Raw genomic sequence first — 18,716 nt, forward strand, 5'->3', positions numbered from 1 at the left:
ATCTGGAGGTGACAGGGTCATGTCCTCCCTCAGGCAATTATCAGTTGAGAGGCAGGGTAATAACTCCCATCATGTTCCGTTGCCTCTTGCCTACCTCACCCCTGCAGACCAGCTTGCATCTGGGACCGTATCAAATATTCTCACAGCAATGTGGAAGACTCAGAAGGCCCTCCGCCGCATCGCCGTCAGCCAGGGCTGCTCCACCAACCGGGGCACTGACTCTGCACCCCTGCTGCTGCCATTCAGTGAAGCAGAAATCTGTCCTCTTTGCATGCAGTTGTGTCTTGGTTAGCTGATAGCTCACCGAGTGAGCCAGAAAGGGAATTGTCTTCTTTGCCGTGTGTACATACATGTCACAGACATTCCCTCATTATCTCTAGTCACAGCAGCCTTCAGACAGCAGGACTGCCTGAGTCACCCATCTGCCCAAATGGAGGGGAGCCCCTGCCCTGAGGCCAGGAGCACGGTGGAGAAAGAATCTAGTGCCTGACATGGAGCAGAATACCACCCAGCAGGTTTTACAGCAAGGACAGGTTCCTCAAGAAATCATGTTTCTTGTTGAAGGAAGTCTGGGGCAGGGACGGGAGGGGGGAGATGGGAAATATTTGATGAGCTGAGTAAATTCTGTCAAAAGTCAAAAATCATCTCCACGGCCCAGTTTTACCAACACAGGCCTCTCGCAGATCTCGGTTTGCTTATTGCAGCCACTGGCATCCCAAGACTTGGAGAGTTCACCTCAGTCTCCTCAAAGCCTCCATGAAAGAGTGCAGAAGAGAAAAATAGTTCCTCCACTCATTACTGTTTGAGTTTTTTTCTTTTGTTAGTTTGTTTTCTAGACTGGCCTTGAACTTGGGATGTAGCTGAGGATGATCTTGGACTATGCCTGCTTTACAAAAACTAGGGATCAAAGGTGCTGGGCAAGTGCTCTACCTACTGAGTGAGCCACATCCTCAGCCTGGTGTGGGAATGCGTGTGTGCGTGTGTGTGAGTCTGTTTGTGTGGCTTGTGTAGTGTGTGAATGTGTGTATGTGAGTGTGTGCATGTGTATGAGTCTGTGTGACTTGTGTAGGGTGTGAATGTGTGTGTGTGTGTGTGTGTGTGCATATGTGTGAGTGAATCTGTATAACTGTGTGTGGTATATGAATGTGTGTGAGTGTATGTGTACAGTGTGTGTGTGAGAATATGTGTGAGTGTGTGTGAGTGTGCGTGTGTGTGTGTCCTCTCCAAGTCTGGCAAAAGTTGAAGGGCTTTTCCAGATCCTTCTCTGTCAGTTTTTTTTCTCTTTCCTTTTTCTTTTGTTCTGTTTTGAGACAGGGTTGTTCTGTGTAGCCCTGGATACCCTGGGACTCTCTGTAGACCAGGCTGTACTCAGAAATCTCCCTGCCTCTGCCTCCTAAGTGCGGGAATTAAAGGTGTGGGTCACACAGCCTGCTTCCTTTCTTCTCTCTTCTCTTCTCTTCTCTTCTCTTCTCTTCTCTTCTCTCTCTCTCTCTCTCTCAGAAGTGGAATGGCTCCAAATCTTTTTAAAACATTTTTTAAATTCCATCTATTTGATTGTGGAGTCGGGGCACATGTGTGCAGTCAGAGGACGACATGTGGGTTGGAGATCTTCTACATGTGAGTTCCTGGGATTGAGGTCGAGTTAACAGGGGTTTGCAGCAAGTGTCACTGAGCCATCTTCCTAGCCCGAATTCTTATTAGTCTGACCAGATACAGGTACCATAAAAAAGAAAAGGCTGTGTATATGTGTGTGGGGGTGGAATATAAAGTCCTTGCCAGCTTGCGTCCTTACGAGCTCTGTGTGAAGCCTTTACTATACGTGTATTATGTTAAGTAAAGTTTACAACTTTGCTAACATAGGTTTTGGCTGTAGGAATTGAATTTACCAGGCATAGTGGCACACACCCTTAATCCCAGCACTTGGGAGGCGGAGTCAGGCAGATCTCTCACAGTGAAGTTCAGAATAGCCAGAGCTACATAGTAAGACTGTCTCAAAAATAAAAGTATATTGACTTTATATCCCACATATTGGACACCTGCAACATTAAGAAAGAGCTCCTGTCTGGGTGGCATGTTCCTGAGTTCTTGTCAGCCAGGGTAATTCATAAAAGACCAAGTCTGGGAAAGAGAAGGGTCGGCTCTGTGAGGTGACCTGTGACCTGTGACCTGTGACCCATGCTCTCTGACACGTCAGCTGCAGCCCTATCCCCACCAAAACCCCTGCAAGGGCTGCAGCTGACCTTCTGATGCTGAGCGCTGCTATTGTCTGCCGTGTGAACTCTCTGGCCAGCTCAGCTGTCTGTGCCTTTAGATAAATACAGCCAGTTTGACCGAAGCCCCTGATTTGCCTGCAATACCTTCCCCAGCTCTGAAGAAGCCTGTGAAGGCAATGTCAGCTTGTGGGGGATCAGGCTTGCACAGGGAGCGTCACAAGAGGGGACCGTTTGGGTGCTCCTCCTGCCAGGTGCCAGCCTCCCCAGCTCTTGCCTCATTCTGAGCTAATCTGGTTTTCCTACTCACCTCACAGCCTTTTCTTTTTGATGCGAGACAACTCTGTGTAGCACAGGCTGGTCTTGAATTCTCTAGCCCCCTGCCTCAGTCTCCCCTGGGATGCGACACCCTGCCTAGCTTTTCTCTTTCTCTTTGCCTATTTACACTTCCTGCTCTTATCTGCCACTGTCACTTCCTCTGCTTGGAGTCCCTTCTCAAGCCCTGAGTCTCCCAGAAATCCCCCTAGATGCTTTTGAATCTTGTAACACTTCCTGATTAGCTGCCACAAGCCAATCTGTATAGGGCCAGATGAGACTGCATTAGAACTAGAACCTATATGAATGACACTCTTTATAAATCCACTTGTCCTGATTGACTCTACTCTGGGATAGGTCTGAGGGCTATGAGTGCAGGAAGCCAGGGGAAGGAGGTGACTTTGCAACTGGTCATTATGATCCTGTTCATATTATAAGGCTAACCTGATGTTGGAGATGTTGATATAGGAGATTGCTCTGGGATTGAAAGTTCCTGTAGTTCACGGATCAGGAGACTGTAGCCAGCCCCCCCCCCCTCCTCTCCCCCTACACACACACACACACACACACACACACACACACACACACGCACATACACACCATACACACACACACATACACACACACACACACACACCCCACAGCCTTTCAGAGTGGGCACATTTTCCCACGGGGCTCACCTGTTCATCCCAGCGGTGCAGCTGGCTGTAGCGTACTTTACAGAAGAGGAACCCGTCCAGGTACACGGAGTACAACTGAAAGCACAGACATCCGTCCCGGTTATCTATTGAAGGCGAGGACGGAGGGGAGGGGGGGATTGGAGAGGGGGACCACAGGGTCACCGAGCCCCTCCCCACCCAGCCGACACTGGGCCCCAGACGCACCACGTAGCGGCCCCCCAGCGTGTCTGGCTGCTGCTGGGACACCGGGATGCAGAAGTGCATCTTCATGACTCTGGCGATGACCAGGGACAGCGTGGAGAACAGGACTTGATGCCTAGAGTCTATGCTGTGTCCTGAGCCCCCGCTCCAGCCTTATGTCTGAGGGTGGGCGGGGTCTGCGCCTGGCCCCGCCCCGCCCCTCCTCTGTCCAGAAGCTCTCTGGCCAGGGTTATCCTGGAGGACAGAGGCTGGACTTTTAGAGACTTTTGAGGAGGAAAGTGTGCCTCTATGGGGCAGGGAGCAGGGAAGAGCGTCGAACTCTTTTTTAGGGAGCTCCTTGAACCCACAGAAGAATCCTGGCTCTAGCCACATGAACATTCTATTCAGCTGTCAGAAAGTCACTGACCCAACCCTGCCCCAAATCATTAGAGCCGGGCAGCTTGCCTAAGGAAACAGAGCTTCTCCGGGGCCACTTCAGGATTCAGGTCTAGTGTCTGTGACCAACAGAATGTATGTTCACTACCAGAGAGAGGGGGGTGGTCATTCAGACCCGCCTCATTCCGGAACTCCTGTCATTTTGTCGGAGGGAGCTTTGATGACTTGAGAGTTTCCCACCACCACAGCACTGGCTACAGTATACTGTGGATTAAGATTAGAAAGGGGGGACTCTTTCTTTTCTGCCACCGCCATGCCATCCAGACTGAGGAAGACCCGGAACCTCGGGGTCACGTGAGCCATGGCCATGGTCGCATCGCTAAGCACGGTGAGCACACAGGAGGCCGCAGGGATGCTGGAGTTATGCATCACCACAGGATCAACTTTGACTAATACCATCCAGGCTACTTCGGGAAAGTTAGCATGAGGGATTACCACTTGGAGAGGAACCAGAGCTTCTGCCCAACTGTCAACCTGGATAAATTATGGCCGTTGGTCAGCGAACAGACATGGGTCAATGCAGAGAAAAACAAGCCTGCTCCCATCATTGATGTTGTTTGACCGGGCTACTATGAAGTTCTGGGGAAAGGGAAGCTCCCTAAGCAAGCTGTCATCTTGAGGCCAAAGTCTTTGGCAGAAGAGCTAAAGAGAAGGTTAAGGATGTTGCAGGTGCCTGTGTTCTGATGGCTTAAAGCCACTTCAGAGGTTAATTAAATGGGTACCTATGACCATCACAGTGGCATTGGGCTCAGGGGTTTTTTGTTTGTTTTGTTTTCTCTTAACTTTGTTACAGCATATGGTATGCTGTCCATACGTAACACAGCTTTGATGGTTTGCTATTGTTTTATTCTTGTGGCTTTTTACGTCTTCTTTTTCCCTTAATAGGAAATAAAAACATGGAAGTGGCCTGGATCTCTCCTTTTTTTTCCCCCAGAGCTGAGAACCGAACCCAGGGCCTTGTGCTTGCGAGGCAAGTGCTCTACCACTGAATTAAATCCCCAACCCGGGCCTGGATCTCTCTTACCTGGGGAAGCCCAGCTCTTGACTAGACTCCTCTCTCTGTGGCTGGGTTCTTATGAATCTTTTCCCAGGATCTTTCACGGACTTCTTGGTTTTTCGATGTTGGTATTGATTAATGTTAATTTGTGAATATGATTAAAATTGACTGTCAACTCGATGGGATTGAGAATCACCTAGGAGCTAAACCTCTGGGTACATCTGTGAGTTGTCTGTCAACAGACTGAGTGGCACCACAGACTGGGGACCCGAAGGAACGAAAGAAGGGTTGGCTTTGCACCAGCTTATTGATTACTCTCCGTCTAATTCCAGCCAATGCTCCAAGACCTCCTCTTCAAGGACCACGTTTGGAAAGCTGGAGAGACCAGCCAGTGTGAGAGCACGCTGCTCTTCTAGAGAACGTGGGTTCGACTCCCAGCACCCACATCACAGTTCACAGCTGTCTGTAACCCCAGTTCTAGGGAATCTGATGTTTTTTGCCTTCCTTGGGCATGGGGCATATGCAAGGCACACACCCATTCAGGCAAAACAACCATATACGTAAAACAATAAAAATAATTTTTAAAAATTAAAAATAACCGTATTTGTACCATCGCTTTATTGGCATGCCTTTGGCACTTTTAAATTATTTTGAAGTTAGATTTATTCATTTGTACTGGATTTATTAGAATGTGTCAGGGTCACAGGACAATTCACAGAACTCTGTTCTCTCCTTCCACCCTGTGAGTCCCAGATTCAGGGCTTCCAGTCCCTCCCACCTCCTTTAGCACAAGCAACAGTTCATCTGCTTTGTCACAGTGGATTAGTTTGCCTTTTTGAATATAAGTGGAATCAGGCAGTATATACTGTATGGTCTAGTTCCATATGCACAGCATAGTTATTTAGAGATCTCTCTAGTTTATATTCAGAGTTTGCACTTCTTTTTTAACTTTTACTTCTTTTGGCTTAGTGATGTTGCATTTTATAATTTGATTCCTTTTTCATTGCTGAGTAGTATTCCACTGTATATCTATGTCAAAAGTGTTTATCTAGCCTTATTGATATGCTTTCTTGGTTTACTCTGGGGCTTATGATTAATATTTTACAAAGATTACTTTAGGCTAAACACTCCTTACAACTTTATGGAAGAATACTACTCAATTAGTGGTGGGATTAATTCCTCATAAATCTAAAGTAAGTTGAGAACACAATGGTAAGTGGTTGGTGAATTTAAAGCATGTTCCCTAGCTTAGAGAGACAGTGTTTGGTAGTATCATGATCCAGCAGCTAACCACAAGCTTCCAGTGCCCAGTCTCAGGCAGGGTTGGACCAGGTACTGGCAGCCAGTTGTGATGGTCAGTGACAATTGTCAAGTTGGCAGAATGTAAAATCTGGGAGATGGGCCTCTGAGTGTGCCTGTGGGTGCTCTCCTGACTGCAGTGACTGAGTGTGCCTGTGGTGCTATCCTGACTGTGGGTGCTATCCTGACTGCAGTGGCTGAGGGTGGCTGTGGTGCTATCCTGACTGCAGTGACTGAGCGCGCCTGTGATGCTATCCTGACTGTGGATGCTATCCTGACTGCAGTGACTGAGGGTGCCTGTGGTGCTATCCTGACTGCAGTGACTGAGTGTGCCTGTGCTGCTATCCTGACTGTGGGTGCTATCCTGACTGCAGTGGCTGATTTGAGGCTTGCCCACTCTGGGTGCTGCCATTCCCTAGCAGGGATCCAGGGCTGGGGCAGATGTCAGGAGAAGGCTGAGCACTAGTGTGCATCATTCTCTGTTTCCTGAGTGTGGGTGGGATGTGGTGAGATGCCTCACACACCTGTAACCGTGACTTTCCCACCATTATCGACTGACCTGTCTCCTTTGCTCTCCTCGAAATATTTTTATCACAGCAAATGAAGGACAGGGATTTAAACACTGAAAAATTATTAATTTCTTTTATTATAGCGTGTTTCTACTGAATGCATATTACCTTTGCACCATTGTAAACTTTTAAAAAAAGAGTTAGGGCTAACTATCATAAGCATCTTCACATTAGGTCATTGGTCACCCAGCCAAGGCTATGGCTGGAGACAGATGCTCCTCTGCGCCCTTCTCTGTTCCAACAATAGGAGATCAGAACTCATTTGGCCTGATTTTTAAAAAATTAATAATAAATGAAACAGTTTTGGTTTTTTGCAAATAAATTAGTGAAAATCAGGAACATGCGATTTTCGGTGACTAGCATCCATGTTCCCAGGTTAAAAGCAGAAACAGATCTCCTCCCTCTATAGCATCGCTGCAAACCACAGCAACTCCTTTCTGAGCCCTAGGGCTCCCACAGAAGGCCTTCCTTGCTGCAGAGGTCACTGTTTCTGGTTGGCTCCTCTTCCCACCTTGGGAGGATGCTCCTGGATTACAGATGCTCCACGGCATCCTGGGAAGCAATAGGAGCAGCCCTCCCTGCCTGTGGACACCCACGAAGAGGAATTCAGTTCTTCAACAGAAATAAGAGAGTCGGGGCTGGGGACAAGGAACCGCATCTTCAGCCATGCCATGTGCGCTGTAAATGAGGTCAACTTGCTGAGTCAGCGATACCATTCGGCATTTGTGGTCTGGGTTAAATACACACAAACTGGGCACAGCCGGCCTTTCTGCATCTCCAGACAGGGAGCAGTAGGGCAAGGTGAAGCTTGGCTCCTCCTCAGTGAGGAACTCAGAAAGCAGCCTGGCCTTCAGCCAAGGGGTGGGTGTGGGGGAGGCAGTTCCTACAGCATATTTCTACTGCGTATCTGGAATCCAGCCTGGGCCGTGGGACCCACGGTGGACCTGCTAGATACTGTCCCAACGTCTACAGTCTTACAAGGAAGCAGACAGAACAGCTGAGTCTAGGGACAGGAAAGTTTACTGGAGCAAGGGACACTAACTCAGTGCGTAAGTGTGAGCTGAGGTGAGCTGACCTGAGGCATGTAGATGGTGAGAGGAGCCTTGGAGAAACAGAGGCAAGGCTTGAGGTTGAGCTAAGCTGAACTTGGCCTGACAGGACATCTAAGAAGGCTGAGGCAGGAGCCTTAACTTCAGTTCCTGGCCAGACTGGGTACATAGTGAAACCCTGTCTCAAAAATAAATAAGAAGATCAAAGTACCATGTAAATTTCTGTGGCGGTTTGAATGTGCTTGGCCCATAGGAAGCGGCACTATTAGGAGGTGTGGCCATGCTGGAGAAAGTGTGGGAAGGGGCTTTGAGGGCTCCTGTAGTAAAAATATCAAAAATCCCAGCCTGGGACTCCTCTACCCTGCCTTTGGTTATTGGGTTCCCAGAAGAAAGACATACTCAGCCTGTGTATTTATAATATGCCTTAAGCATACTGGGCAGCTGCCTATCCTCCATGTGTTAGAATCTACTTCCCATTGATAACCTGAGTTTACTTACTCCGTTCATTTGGGATGCTCTTAGCTCCCTAGGCAGCACTTACGACCACACTCTCTTTCTCTTATCCCATGGCCACACTCCTTTCTCCTCTCCTGCAAGTTCTTCTATCCCACAGTGTCTCCTTCCTTCTCCTTCCCTCCTCATGGTCCTCTCTCCCCAAGCACACGAAACCTCAACCATACCTTTGTCTCCTCTGCCCAGATATTGGCTATTGGCAGCTTTATTTACCAATCACAATTAACTAGGGGCAGGGTCACTCAGTGTCTTATGTGTGAGGTAACTAGTGTTAGGGGCTCCAAATTAGCATTAGATTCAAGCAGCATTAGGCCAACCCACTACAGGCTGTTAGTGGTCAAGCTCCTCCCAGTGTGGAAGAAGAGTCTTTTCCTGACTGCCTTTGGATCAAGAAGTAGAACTCTTGGCTCCTCCAGCACCATGTCTGCCTGGATACTGCCATGCTTCCCACCATGATGATAACGGGTTGAACCTCTGAACCTGTAAGCCAGCACCAATTAAATATTTTCTTTTATGAGAGTTGTCATGGTCATGGTCATGGTGTCTGTTCACAGCAGTAAAACCCTAACTAAGACAGCTGCTAACTGGAGTTTCATTTTAAAAGTCATAAATGGAGACAGGAAGATCACGAGTCAAGGTTATCCTCTGATGCACTTCACATTCAAGGTCAGCCTGGATTGCATGAGATCCTATCTCAAAACAAAACAAAAACAAACAAAATTTGGCTTGAGATTAGAGCAGAATTTCCAACAATTCCTATAACAGCCCAAACATACTTCTGCCATTAGTGTTCTCATTGTGAGCAATCAAAACTCCAAAGATGCTGACGGTCTACATCCTTGAGGTCTGCATCCTTGATGGTCTGCATCCTTGATGGTCTGCATCCTTGACGGTCTACACCCTTGACGGTCTGCACCCTTGACGGTCTGCACCCTTGACAGTCTGCATCCTTGACGGTCTGCATCCTTGACGGTCTGCATCCTTGACGGTCTGCATCCTTGACGGTCTGCATCCTTGACGGTCTACACCCTTGACGGTCTACACCCTTGACGGTCTGCATCCTTGACGGTCTGCATCCTTGACGGTCTGCATCCTTGACGGTCTACATCCTTGACGGTCTGCATCCTTGACGGTCTGCATCCTTGACGGTCTACACCCTTGACAGTCTACACCCTTGACGGTCTGCATCCTTGACGGTCTGCATCCTTGACGGTCTGCATCCTTGACGGTCTGCATCCTTGATGGTCTGCACCCTTGACGGTCTACATCCTTGACGGTCTACATCCTTGACGGTCTACATCCTTGACGGTCTACATCCTTGATGGTCTACACCCTTGATGGTCTACACCCTTGACGGTCTACACCCTTGACGGTCTACACCCTTGACGGTCTACATCCTTGACGGTCTACATCCTTGACGGTCTACGTCCTTGATGGTCTACGTCCTTGATGGTCTACATCCTTTTCTTTTTAAACATTTATTTATTTTATGTATGTGAGTACACTGTTGCTGTCTTCAGACACACCAGAAGAGGCCATCGAATCCCATTACAGATGGCTGTGAGCCACCATGTGGTTGCTGGGAATTGAATTCAGGACCTCAGGAAGAGCAGTCAGTGCCATCTCTCCAGCCAGATGGTCTACATCCTTGACGGTCTACATCCTTGACGGTCTACATCCTTGACGGTCTACATCCTTGATGGTCTACATTCTTCAGTATCAATACTCAGCCAAGATTTAGTTCTCTATGAAAAATAAGTTCATTCATTTTACTATACAAATTCAGTCTCATCTTCAATAATGAAAATGTCTATCTATATTAAATAATTATGTTAAGTAAATGTCTGGTTTGTGCAACTATTTTATATATCAGTATACTTGAGGGTTCCTGAAATCTTCAGGTGAGAGGGGATCGTGGAAGGAGAAAATTAAGCCCCACACTGGATGATCTCTAAAATCCTTTCCCCCACACTTCTATCACTTTGTGCTTATGAAGAAATTCTGATTATAAAAATCAAGGGTGCTAACCCCCTTGGGAGCATGCTAGCAGTCCCTCCAAACCTCTTAAGATGGCAGAAAAGAAAAAATGGGGTCTGGGGGAAAGCATTTATGCATACCTGACCTGCTAAACTTGAGTCCACTCTAAGTGATGTGTTTTTACTACCTCAAATGTAAAGAGGGCGGGAGCAGGACCTCAGGAAGGGCTAAGTTGTGGAAGGAGCATTGTCGACCCTTCAGTTTTTCCTTTCTTCTTTTGGTCTGTCTGCAAATCAGCTCTCCCTAGTTCTGAGATCACTTCCCATCCCCCACCCCACATACTCCCGTGGTGTTTACATTAGCAACAGTCCCAGCAGGAATTTTGTTCACTGGGTCCCTGGCCTGAAAGTTCTGGGCAGGAGAATCTGGTCAATTCCTGGTCCTATCAACAGCACCCAGGCATGCCCTATGAACATGCCTGCTAAGGTATCTGTGCACAGTCTCTGACCTACTAGAGCGTAACACCTCTATTCCTGTGTTATTGAATTTAAAAATCAATCAATGCTAATAATGGCCAGATAAAATCCAGAGGCCACTGCTTGCACTGAGCTCCTGTACTAGGCCCAACTGACAAACCAAGATGGGGTCACTCACACTATGGTTCCATGGCACCATGCTTATCCACACATCTGTAAAATGAGGAGAGAGAGAGAGAGAGAGAGAGAGAGAGAGAGAGAGAGAGAGAGAGAGAGAGAGAATCCAAGCGAGAGAATCCAAGCAAACAAGCTTTACTTGTTTGACTCCTACTGCTGCTCTAGCCTTCCTAAGGAGAGTAACTGGGGAGCAACTGGTTTGCATGTATCTACATGCATGTGCACACACCCAAATAAGCACACACAAACACACAACAGTATGCATGAGTGCATGTACAAGCACACACATGCATACTCAAGCACACATCAATAAAAGCAGGAACACACTCACATACATGCACACTTACAAAAACATGCAAACACTCAGGTACATGCAAACAAATGCATACATACACATGGATTCGCAACCGTGATTCCTCACACACATATCAGACAAGCATAGATACACATTACTCAAACACGCACATGCACAAATGAACTCTTGCATGTAGACAAACACAAACATGCCTATATGCACATTCACATACACACATGTGCATGCCCATATATGTACATGCATACACATGCACACACAGAAGTTAGGAGCTTGAGTCTTTGGACAGTGCTAAAGAAACACTCTCTAGCTGTCTCCTGAGAGGCTCAGCCAGAGCATGTCAAATACAGAGGTGAATGCTAGCAGCAAAACACTGAACTGAGAATGGGGTCCCCATTGGAGGAGTTAGAAAAAGGATTGAAGGAGCTGAAGGGGCTTGTGACCCCATAAGAACAACAGTACCAACTAACCAGAGCTCCCAGGGACTAAACCACTACCCAGAGACTACACATGGACAGACCCATGGCTCCAGATGCATATGTAGCAGAGATGGCCTTGTTGAGCACCAGTGGAAGGAGAAGTCCTTGGTCCTGCCAAGGCTGGACCCCCTCAGTGTAGGGGAATGTCATGGCGGGGGGAGGTGGGAGGGAGGAGTGGCTGGGGAGGGGGAACATCCTTATAGAAGGGTGGGATAAAGGGCTTATGGCTAGGAAACTGGGAAAGGGAATAACATTTGAAATGTAAATTTAAAATATCCAATAAAATAAAGAAAAGAAAGCAGCACTCCTTCAGGGCTTACAAAGCATCTTGAGCAGAACAAAAAGAATGACCCAAACACAAATGTGCACAGGGAGGCCACAGTCCATGAGAAAGAACTGTGAGGAAGCCACAGTCCAGAGAACTTCCTGCTAAAGAATGGCGGGAATCCCAGCTCAGTGAGCATGCTCAGGGGAGACTCCAATGAGCAACTGACAAACCAAGATGGGGTCACTCACACTATGGTTCCATGGCACCATGCTTATCCACACATCTGTAAAATGAGGAGAGAGAGAGAGAGAGAGAGAGAGAGAGAGAGAGAGAGAGAGAGAATCCAAGCGAGAGAATCCAAGCAAACAAGCTTTACTTGTTTGACTCCTACTGCTGCTCTAGCCTTCCTAAGGAGAGTAACTGGGGAGCAACTGGTTTGCATGTGTCTACATGCATGTGCACACATGGTCGTAGGCTACTGGGCTGAGCATAGAATCCTCCCTTGGAAACACAAAGCACTCTTTTGGTTGCCCTGGCTGCAGGTACAAATGGTGCTAGAGGAACCGTGCCCATTCTCTTAACAGAACCAAGCACAAGCCTTGTGATATTCTCAATCAGTGGTCATCTAGCGGCTGCTGCTGCTGTTGCTGCTGCTGCTGCTGCTGCTGCTCCTCCTCCTCCTCCTCCTCCTCCTTCTCCTGGGCTGTGGACTCATATTTTTTTATGAAAACAAAGTCTGAGGAGGCTCTCTCTGTTGGGTTCTGCATAAAGCTAGCAGGAAATAATTGGACCTGCAATATTGATATGCTAATTTACTCACAGGGGACAGGGCATGGTTAATAATTAATATCCTGTTATTAAATAAGCATTTAGAGAACATACTTCATGGCCTGGCCTAGTATCTAGTGCTGTGCAGCCTGAGGTGGTCTATGGGAGGTTGGCACCCATACCGAGGAGCTGGAGACACAGTGGGCTCTCTGCCTGTGGCTTCCACACAGCCCCCTCCCGCCTTCCTCTTCTTGGATGTGAACTGTCCACCTCAGGACCTTGCTTCATTCAGTGTTTTCTGACTCCTGGACACTTGATGGGTCCTTCCTCTTTCATTCTCACCTCTCCTGTCTCCTAGCCAGATTCATTTCCCTTCAAAATGTCTTCCCCTGAAGCTAGAGAAGTTTCTCTTTACTGATATTAAAATAATGGCTACTGGGGTTGAAGCAAAGATGGTTTACTTCTTAGTAAAGATGTTTTTGTTTACTGAAATTGTTCAGAGGAATTTATACTCAGTAATTCTGTGTGTGTGTGTGTGTGTGTGTGTGTGTGTGTGTGTGAGAGAGAGAGAGAGAGAGAGAGAGAGAGAGAGAGAGAGAGAGAGAGAGAGACTCTTTATGTAGCTCAGGTTGCCCAGCAAGTATAGAAGTATAGGCTGGCCTTAAATCCTGGAGCAGAAAGGGAGGAGCAGGAAAAGGCTTCCCATACTAGAGAAAAGTGCCAGCAGCCCTGACATCTTCCCCAAAGAGGATGATTAGCACCGAACTTATCTGGAGCTTGCTTTAAACGAGGCAAAGCAGACCCTAGGGGAAACTGCCATTCGTTTCACTCACCACCCTGACCAAACTGTGAACAAGCAGGGCACTGGGGAGTTGATTGCTCTGCTTTGCCTAGACAAGATAGGACTGTCCCCAGGTTCCTACTCCACAGAAAGTCTGTTGGATCTTCTGGGCCTGGTGGTCAAAACTATCCTGAGAGCTCTGCTCACAAGGAAATCAAGATTTCCACAGAGGAACCTAGGAACTCACTGCCCAGGGAGCCAGTAAGTCTCCATCATTCTCAATAGACTTGGGAGCCGCCTGGTCCATACTTCCTGCTTGCTCTGATGAAATTTACCCTTCTCAGCTCTGATGGTGCTGAGGACAAGGCTAGTTCCCAGCGTTGACAGTTTAACAGCATCAACCAAGCCTTCGACTGCTTTCTCCTCACTGGAAAGCACTACTGGGTGTGGTGATGGTCTGATGCTGCTTATATTCTAATGCTAAACACTGACTCTCAAGATGCAGTTGCCCCTTATGTACACCAAGTGATGCTGTGTAAACCTGACTCCCCAAGTTAACTGATCAATAAAGGGCTAGCCTGTGATTGGGCAGTGGAAGGAGAAAGGTGGGAGGGACTTGGGGATCACCAAGAGGGTTACAAGTAGAGGGAGGAGAAAAGGAAAGGAGACTGAGCTAGAGGAAGATGAGAGGAGCTGGACCATGAACAATGACCAGGAGAATGAGCAGGTAGCAAGGGACTGTACAGCTGGGGAATGATTTAGCTCTGTCTAAACCTGTCCAATCTTACGACTTGTAAATAAAATACCTGGATTGTATGTCTTCTCTATGGGCAGGCTAGAATTACAAATTCATTTTACATAAAGGAACTTGCCTTACAATCACTGCCTTCTTTCAGTAATAACTATGTGTGTCTCGTGGTAAATGACTGGATGTAAAAAAAAGTGTAAAGTTTATGTAAGGTCTGAGGATAGGAAAGCTTAAATAGGGGGTAAGGGTTTTAAAAAGTGTTATAACATATGTAAGTGTACGTTATAAAGGTATAAGAAAGTATTGTAAGGTGTGTAGATTGTAAAGGTCTAATGAAATGATTTAAAGCACATTAAAAATGTCTAACTTTCCCCTCTCTATGCTATTGTTACATGAAGACTTCTGGTTTGAAATTGCTTGGCTCATGGGAAGTGGTACTATTAGGAGGTGTGGCCTTCTTGGAGTAGCCCTGGTCTTTTGGAATAGGTGTGGCCTTGTTGGAGTGGGTGTGGCCTTGTTGGAGTGGGTGTGGCTTTGTTGGAGGAAGTACGTCACTATGGGGGTGGGCTTTAAGGTCTCCTAACGCTCAAGCTCCACCCAATGTGGAAGAGCATCTCTTTCTGGAGGCCTTCGGAACAAGTTGTAGAACTCTCGACTCCTTCAGCACCATGTCTACCTAGACACTGCCATGCTTCCTGCCTTGATGATAATGGACTGACCCTCTGAAACTGTAAGTCAGTCCCAATTAAATATTACTTTATGAGTTTCCTTGGTCATGATGTCTCTTCACAGCAATGAAACCCTAACTAAGACAACTTCAAAAGTTCAGAATTTGAACCTTAACCAATGGGGTTCTGATAAGCTATTAACCTTCTCTGGTAAGCACGGGTTGCTATTATCTCATCATAGTATGCTATGCTACTATGCATAGCATAGCATACATGCTAAAGAGCTGAAATTTCCCTTGGTTGTTTTCTAAGTATAGACTTAAAGTGGCTTCTCATTGTGCTAAGAACATCTTTGCCCAATCTATATACCCAGCCCTCTAGAAAGAGTGTTCATGCTTTTAATTCAGAATAATTTTTGGGTCTCCAAGCTTCTACTATGCCTCAAAGGCATGAGTCTACTGCTCTTTCTATAATGTGGATTTCAGAACTGAGTACAAACAGTGGTATTATTAACAGATCTAAAACTTTTATCCTTTTGTAAACTTAAAAAAAAAATCTTCATAAGCTTCAGGGAATCAACTCAAATCCTCTTCTCAAGGTCAAATGGACTCCACACACACACAAGTACTGTCAATCAACAGCATGGCCCCTACCTCCCAATTCTTGAGGGTTTGAGTCTCACCCCATGCTCACACTGATCTTGGGACTCCTCTTCCCCAACCAGCAGAACCATAGGTCTAAAAGTAAAAATGTACACCTAAAAAAATCCCCTAAACTTCTTAACTTCTTAATTTCTCTAACATATATCTGTTCCAGCAGGTTTTCAATCCATCAGAGACTGCAAAGTGCTCCAATGCAGCCTGCGCTTCCCCACCCCAGGGTCCCTCAGAGCCTGAGTGGCAATGCCTTAGCCAGCGTTCCAGCTCAAAGATGCCAATGTCACTAGACAACAGGAAGCAGTCTAAAGAGAACGGTGGCCTCACAAATACCTCACCAACCACCCCTTCCCATTTCCTTCCCTTTTAAAATAAACAAAAGGGCGGAATGTTAGACCCAGGTGTTCTGTCACCGCACCTTCAGAAGTCATCATCACTACATGCCAGTGTGGCACATCGTCAGTAATGAGATGTCCCCAACATCCCTTGGGCACATGCTCCATAGCCCTTATAAAGTCTGGGCTGACACAACCTGCTGTCTGTCGCCCGCTCTGTCTCTCTCTTATCTCTGCTCAGTGGTGGCCTTTCACATCCCTCCTACCTCTGATGAATGTCTCCAGCGAGGTCTGTTGCATGGTGTAAATTTTGCAGCATTCCTTGGCAACTGAGGACTTGCTACTAGACCCTTACACCTGTTTCTTGCAGAAGACCCAGTTTTAGTTCTTAGCACCGACTTGGCTGCTAAAACTGTTTGTAACTCCACTTCCAGGAGTAAGTTCTGCCTCATTTCTGGTATCTGAGATCAGGCGGTGCATACATATATGAGAGCAAAGCAGCACTAGATGTGAACATAAAAACAATAAATCTGAAAAAGATCTCAATGACAAGAACAACTATCCATCCTCCTGCATCTGTCTCATGAGGGTTGAGATTACAAAAATGCTACACCACACTTGACTATATAAATGAATTCTTAATTCTTTAAGAATTCATATTTAAGAATGCCATATTTGCTACCATCATCTCATTCCTCATAAAATGCTTTATTTTATTTTATTTTATTTTGGTTCTTTTTTTCGGAGCTGGGACCGAACCCAGGGCCTTGCGCTTCCTAGGCAAGCGCTCTACCACTGAGCTAAATCCCCAACCCCTAAAATGCTTTATTTTAGAGGAGAGGTGGGTTCAAGGAAACTGTCAGAATGGGTCTCATCACTCTTCCCACAGGGGAGTCCTCCTCACTGTCCACCACAGGGACGTCCTCCTCACTATCTGCCATGGGGCTATCCCCCTCACTGTCCATTGAACTGTAGTTCCCCCCACTGTCCAACAGAGGGATGTCCTCATCATATCCACCACTGGGGCATCCTCTTCACTGTCTACCAAAGGGACATTTTCCTCACTGTTCACTACAGGGACGTTCTCCTCACTGTCCACCACAAGGATGCCCTCCCCGTTGTCTGCTACAAGAATGTCCTCACTATCCACCACATCAGTGTCTCCCCAGTTTTCACCTTATGAGAGTCCTCCTCATTCTCCACCACAGGTAAGTCATCCCTATTGTCCACCACAGGCGAGTCCTCCCCACTCTCCCACATGGGGGTGTCCTCCTCTCTGTCTTTTGCTATAACCAGTGTGGTGGTGTAACTATCCTTGCCCAGTGACTGACAGTATTAAGAGGTGTGTCCTTTTTGGTGGAAGTGTAGCCTTGTTAGAAGAAGGTTGGCTCTCTGGGCTTCTATGCTCAAGTTCCACTCGTTACATATTGAGGTCCTTCTTCTGGCTGCCTTTGGATCAAAATGTAAATCACTCAGCTCCTTCTAGAGCACCATGTGTACCTGGACTCCACCATGCTTCCCACCATGATGATAATAGACTGAATCTCTAAAAGCCCCAAGTAAATGCTTTTCTTTATAGGGTTGCCTTTGTCATGGTGTCTCTTCACAGCAATAAAATCATAACTAAGACAACCAGCAAACCTCCTGTCATTATCTTGGAAAATTCACAGGTCAGACAGGAGTGATTCTGCTGTACATTTGACTTCCTCATTTTGTAGATGAGATGAGATCGGGAAAGGTTAAATGATGTCCTTGATAGCACACAGTGCTGTACTTGCCTCCCCCAGCCCCAGTAGCTAGAGTGTGGACTATGACCCAGACAATGCCATGCTGTCACTATCTTTGGGTTTGCATACTTGTCTGCCTGTTGTCCACACCAGAGTGTAAGCTCCAAGAGACAGAGATCTCTATGACACACTGTGGTACCCAGAGCCTGGGGAGCCACTGCCAACAAGGTGGTCCTCCCCAATACTTGCAGGTAAGTGAAAATGGTGGATGTCAGCCCTGGTCCTGGGTATCCCAAGGCTTTAAAGAGAGTTCCAAGTTCAGTTAAAAGGATGTAGGAAGGTTTGGCTGGTTCTGACACTCAGCAAGATCCCCCATTTCCAGCAACCCTGCCTGCACCTGGAATCTTTTCAAACTCTGGGACCTGCATAGCAAAAAGAGGAAGATTCTCTATTGTAGAAAGGTGTTTGTAGTACCACTGTCCTGAGTCACATGAGGCACGGACAGTAAAAACGAGCATTCACATTGTGCTTCTAGACTCTCACAGAAGGTCACGCGGCTTTAGTGGAGGAGAATATTTGGAAGATTTAGAAATACAATTCATGAACTTGTTCTCAGCTGGAGGATGCTGTGTAGCACACTTACCATCCCTGAGCCTCTCTCTTTCATTATCTCCATAATGGCATTGTCTCCTTGACTACAGGAATATGTACCAATGATTGTGCTGAACCATACACACTCAGAGTTGCCGTATTCTTTCAAATACATGGATTTATGATATGTTTATAAGCTAAAGATAGTAAGACATCGTCTTAGGGTTATACTGCTGTGAACAGACACCATGACCAAGGCAACTCTTGTAAGAACAATGTTTAATTGGGGCTGGCTTACAGGTTCAGAGTCCATTATCATCAAGGGGAACAAGGCAGCATCCAGGTAGGCATGGTGCTGGAGGAACTGAGAGTTCTACATCTTTATCTGAAAGCTGCTAGGAGAAGACTGGCTCCCATCTGGTTAGGAGGAGGGTCTCACTGCTTATCCCCACAATGGCACACTTCCTCCAACAAGGCCACACCT

At 46.9% G+C, this 18,716-nt stretch overlaps 1 protein-coding gene and 1 long non-coding RNA gene across 18 annotated transcripts in view; both read right to left on the reverse strand.

The window, feature by feature from the left end:
* The window catches only part of Snx31 (sorting nexin 31), a 60,547-nt gene extending 56,629 nt beyond the window's left edge, over nt 1–3,918 (reverse strand). For 9 of the 16 annotated variants that reach the window (XM_087558509.1, XM_087558507.1, XM_087558506.1 and 6 more), the window contains exons 1-2: nt 3,410–3,751; nt 3,206–3,280 (exon numbers count right to left, since the gene is read on the reverse strand). In XM_087558509.1, the coding sequence (XP_087414635.1) occupies nt 3,206–3,280; nt 3,410–3,475 (141 nt within the window). In that variant the 5' untranslated portion in view covers nt 3,476–3,751. Of the gene's footprint in view, nt 1–3,205 lie in introns of all 16 variants that reach the window. The other 7 variants (XR_015624325.1, XM_087558504.1, XR_015624324.1 and 4 more) reach the window with 6 other exon arrangements.
* A 2,833-nt stretch (nt 3,919–6,751) lies between these two features.
* The window catches only part of LOC148004754 (uncharacterized), a 29,479-nt gene continuing 17,514 nt past the window's right edge, over nt 6,752–18,716 (reverse strand). For both annotated transcript variants that reach the window (XR_015625457.1, XR_015625456.1), the window contains exon 3: nt 6,752–10,013. This is a non-coding gene — a long non-coding RNA (uncharacterized LOC148004754). The remainder of the gene's footprint in view (nt 10,014–18,716) is intronic.

This window comes from Rattus norvegicus, chromosome 7 (genome assembly GCF_021556685.1).
Source record: "Rattus norvegicus strain SHRSP/BbbUtx chromosome 7, alternate assembly SHRSP_T2T, whole genome shotgun sequence".
NCBI classification, from domain to species: Eukaryota; Metazoa; Chordata; class Mammalia; order Rodentia; family Muridae; genus Rattus; species Rattus norvegicus.